The sequence below is a fragment of the Muntiacus reevesi genome, chromosome 9 (genome assembly GCF_963930625.1).
Source record: "Muntiacus reevesi chromosome 9, mMunRee1.1, whole genome shotgun sequence".
NCBI lineage: Eukaryota > Metazoa > Chordata > Mammalia > Artiodactyla > Cervidae > Muntiacus > Muntiacus reevesi.
The window spans coordinates 14,313,514-14,318,491 of NC_089257.1; the positions used below are offsets into that span (position 1 = coordinate 14,313,514).

Sequence of the window (4,978 nt, forward strand, 5' to 3'; positions counted from 1 at the left end):
ATTATTTCTGTTGTCATTCACCTCTCTACGGCAAGCTTCATCATGGATAGACTACCATTTGACCTCTGCACTCTGCCTCGCCCTGAAGAACCAGAGTCCTTCATTTAAGGTCACTCCTCCATAGCATTTCAAGAGAACCCACTCTAAAGTAAAAACTAGAAAACATATTTTAACAGAATTTATGTGAAGAAATTTTGAAGTTTAAGGATAGATGTAAAGGTTTAGTCTTATAAGATCACTTCCTTTTTTAGCAATTTTATTGATGTATACCTGACATACAAAAAAAAAAAAATTGAACACGTTCAATGTATACAGTTTTTCATTTAATAGTGAATTACCTGAATAAGATCTCCCTATATATGACATCTCAGATGTTACAGATATTTTATACTGAGAATTACTTATTACAAGAAGCAGTCAGTCTGGAAATAAGATTGTTTCTAAACACCCCAAAACGTCATTAAGACCATCTCAGAAACTAAGGTAAGTTTTTAAACAGTGCTGCTGCTTATTAAAGATTCTTACTTACCATGTATTGTACTCATTATTTCTCAGCACTTTTCAGATACAGTAATAAAGTATTTCATCCTTATCCCAATTATTGAAGAGATGGTTTATAGTTATCCTTTTTTTTTTTTTTTAATTTTATTTTATTAGTTGGAGGCCAATTACTTCACAACATTTCAGTGGGTTTTGTCATACATTGACACGAATCAGCCATTGAGTTACACGTATTCCCCATCCCGATCCCCCCTCCCACCTCCCTCTCCACCCGACTCCTCTGGGTCCTCCCAGTGCACCAGGCCCGAGCACTCCTCTCATGCATCCCACCTGGGCTAGTGATCTGATTCACCATAGATAATATACATGCTGTTCTTTTGAAACATCCCACCCTCACCTTCTCCCACGGAGTTCAAAAGTCTGTTCTGTACTTCTGTGTTTCTTTTTCTGTTTTGCATATAGGGTTATCGTTACCGTCTTTCTAAATTCCGTATATATGTGTTAGTATGCTGTAATGTTCTTTATCTTTCTGGCTTACTTCACTCTGTATAATGGGCTCCAGTTTCGTCCATCTCATTAGAACTGATTCAAATGAATTCTTTTTAATGGCTGAGTAATATTCCATGGTGTATATGTACCACAGCTTCCTTATCCATTCATCTGCGGATGGGCATCTAGGCTGCTTCCATGTCCTGGCTATTATAAACAGTGCTGCGATGAACATTGGGGTGCACGTGTCTCTTTCAGATCTGGTTTCCTCGGTGTGTATGCCCAGAAGTGGTATTGCTGGGTCATATGGCAGTTCTATTTCCAGTTTTTTTAAGAAATCTCCACACTGTTTTCCATAGTGGCTGTACTAGTTTGCATTCCCACCAACAGTGTAAGAGGGTTCCCTTTTCTCCACACCCTCTCCAGCATTTATTGCTTGTAGACTTTTGGATAGCAGCCATTCTGACTGGCGTGTAACGGTACCTCATTGTGGTTTTGATTTGCATTTCTCTAATAATGAGTGATGTTGAGCATCTTTTCGTGTGTTTGTTAGCCATCTGTATGTCTTCTTTGGAGAAATGTCTGTTTAGTTCTTTGGCCCATTTTTTGATTGGGTCATTTATTTTTCTGGAATTGAGCTTCAGGAGTTGCTTGTATATTTTTGAGATTAATCCTTTGTCTGTTTCTTCATTTGCTATAGTTATCCTTAACCTAACTTGATGGTTGAAAAATTTGAGACTAATAGAAATCAAGCAAATTGTAGGACCCAGCTCCCTAATACTAGGCACCAAACTTTTTGCCTTAGATATCTCCTTTAATAAGGAAGACTGATCATAAATGAGAACAAATTAGACTACATTTTACACACATGGAAGACATTCATGAATATTAAATGACATAAATCATCAGCTGTTAGTTCCAACACAAGCATAGAGAACCTCTCCAGGGATCAACTATTATGAATAATATGAGTTTGGAGGGATTCCTTGAGGGTAAAATTGGTAATGATTCTTCCTGAGATCACTGCATAGTTAAGTCATATTATTACTCAAGCTGTCAATACTTTCTACCTCCTAGTTGTACACACAGCGATAAAATTAATAGAAGAGCTATGTGTATTCCAAACACCATAATGAGGATGCCATATATGTCACCTCAAATAATTCCTATAACAGCCTGTGAGCTGGATCTCATTCTCAGGTCACAGATGAAGAAACAGAATATAATATGTTAAGGTAATGTACCCAGATTAGGGAAGGGAAGAGAGAAGAACCAGGAACTAATCTGGTTTTTCTAATTCTCAAACAAAATCACTTAACCACTGGGATAATCACTTTAGATATTTTTCAGAAGTGTCTGTGAGTTCATATTTTGTAAGGAGATAAAGGAGGAAATATTTGGGGCTAAGAGAGAGGCCAAGATAAAAGGGCTGTTCAATGAAAGAAGCACCACATTTTTCTTAACATTTGGGGGTCCCAGTATGTTATTATGGTGTGTGTGTGTGTGTGTGTGTGTGTGTGTGTGTGTGTGTGTGTACTGATTAAACTGCTGCATATAAACCTGCCTCTGAAATATTAGTGTATTAGTAGTATTAATGTGATTATAATCATTACAGTCATCTCAGAAAAAAGATTACTAGTTCAACATTGTTTATTTTAACATAGTGAAACAGAGCATGGGTTAAGAATTTGGAGAGAGAAAAAAATTAACAAGTGTAATCTGATCTAACCTTGGTCCTCCCCTTTATTAACGCTTGGTCCTAAGGAGAATCCTTAACTTTTTATGCTTTTATTTCCTAATGTATAAAGATAGGTATAGAATGATAGCAGTAACCACCTTTAAGTTTGCACTAAGGGTTAAAATAGCAAACGTTTGCAAAATCATTTAGCACGCACCAAGTGTTGGATAGGTTTTAGTTAATATTATCCTTGTTAGTACAACTACTAGCACTAGTTTCTGAGATTGCATCCTCAGCTGCAAAGTGGATGATATTTTACCAAGCACACAGGTTGTTATCACATGAAAAGGGATACGTACAAAACAATGGCTACTATCTTGGGCATACAGAAATCAATTATTTTAAAGTATGCATTATTAGCTGTTGTAAAGTTACTGGACTTAGGAAGCATGCATTACGACTACTTCTAAGTTCCTCTGGTACCCATTCCTTAGATTCCCATCACCAATGTTCTGTTGCTCCTTACGCAATCATTATCAGCAGTCTATTAATACAACTTGGGTTCTTGTGTCTGCCTTCCACCCCCTTACTTAATTACAGGCCATTTCATCCAAGACAAATAAAGATCTTTACTAGAATAACATCCAAGATTCCGCTTCATATTCCTGTTCACCAATTCACCCATAGTCTCAGTTTTCATGATTCCCCATTTCCAAAAGACTAAAATGAAAATTTTATAGCTTTTCACTTATAGACTTTACACCAAACTTCTACCTCCTTTTCAGGATTTATTGCTATTATGTATGTGATGTCCTGTGTCAAACTCTTAGTAACCTGGAATGAGAAAGTGTACACAGCAGGTCTCCTGCCTGTATGTTTACAAAATTTATTCATTTCTACAATCTTAATAAGGACTTCACCTGGGAAGCAATGAGATTAATCATGAAGAACTCACAATCTTTTCAATACAAGCACACACACACGAATCAAAAGAATTCAATACTTGATAGAATTTTCTAAAATTATTATATATTAGAATGAGAAGTTTCATAAACCCAAGGGTGCATTAATAAAATATGTTTTCTCTTCAGGTAATGCAATTACCCATCACAGGAAACACATGGAGAACAGGAACAATGTGACAGAGTTTGTTCTACTGGGGCTCACACCGAATCCAAAGATGCAGAAAGTCATATTTGCTGCTTTTTTGGTCATCTATATCATCACTGTGGTAGGAAATATGCTCATAGTGGTCACCATTACTACCAGTTCGTTACTGGAATCCCCCATGTACTTTTTCCTAGCTTATCTCTCCTTTATTGATGCCTCTTATTCTTCCGTCAATACTCCCAAGTTGATCGTAGATTCACTCCATGAAAGTAAAACTATCCTATTCAATGGATGCATGACCCAAATTTTTGGGGAACATTTCTTTGGAGGAGCTGAGGGCATCCTTCTTACTGTGATGGCCTATGATCGTTTCGTGGCCATCTGCAAGCCCTTGCACTATACAACCATCATGAATCGGCGAGTGTGTGGACTTCTAGTGGGGGTGGTGTGGGTGGGAGGCTTTCTTCACGCAACCATACAGATCCTCTTCATCTTCCGCTTGCCCTTCTGTGGCCCTAACGTCATAGACCACTTTATGTGTGACCTGAACCCTTTGCTCAGTCTTGCCTGCACTGATACCCACACTCTAGGGCTCTTTGTCGCTGCCAACAGTGGCTTCATCTGCCTATTAAACTTCCTCCTTTTGATGGTCTCCTATGTGGTCATCTTGCGTTCCCTAAGGACATATAGCTTACAGGCGAGGCGCAAGGCTCTGTCCACCTGTGTCTCCCACATCACAGTGGTCATCTTATTCTTTGTGCCTTGTGTATTTGTGTACATGAGACCTGCCGCTACTTTAGCCATTGATAAAGCAGTTGCTTTATTCTACACTATCATCACACCAATGTTAAATCCCTTAATCTATACTTTGAGAAATGCCCAGATGAAAAATGCCATTAGGAAATTGTGTAGTAGGAAAGAAATTTTACGTGATAAATAAATCTGCTTGGAACACAACATTGATTCAATAGAGGCAATGGTCAGAAGGACATCATGGATGATCTCAGCAAGGAATACTTATGGGATAAAGAAAAAAAAATAACTGCTACAAATCACAGATTCTGCGTTGAGTAGATCAGAAATGAGTGCAAGAAAAGAGAGAAAAATGACCCATAACTACTCTTTCCATATGCTTGAAATTCTACCAGATTCGGGTTTAGTTTTACTAGCTTCAACCAGTTACATAAATTCACAGGTTTT

At 37.8% G+C, this 4,978-nt stretch overlaps 1 protein-coding gene across 1 annotated transcript; it reads left to right on the forward strand.

The window, feature by feature from the left end:
* The first annotated feature begins 3,788 nt into the window (after positions 1 to 3,788).
* LOC136174902 (olfactory receptor 4C46-like) lies at positions 3,789 to 4,718 on the forward strand. Its single transcript, XM_065945164.1, has one exon. It carries the CDS (start codon positions 3,789 to 3,791, stop codon positions 4,716 to 4,718), a length of 930 nt encoding a protein of 309 aa, XP_065801236.1.
* Positions 4,719 to 4,978: the final 260 nt, after the last annotated feature.

Excerpts from the sequence above, each read along its gene's own strand:
- LOC136174902 (XM_065945164.1), top strand. The coding sequence starts at position 3,789 with ATGGAGAACAGGAACAATGTGACAGAGTTTGTTCTACTGGGGCTCACA.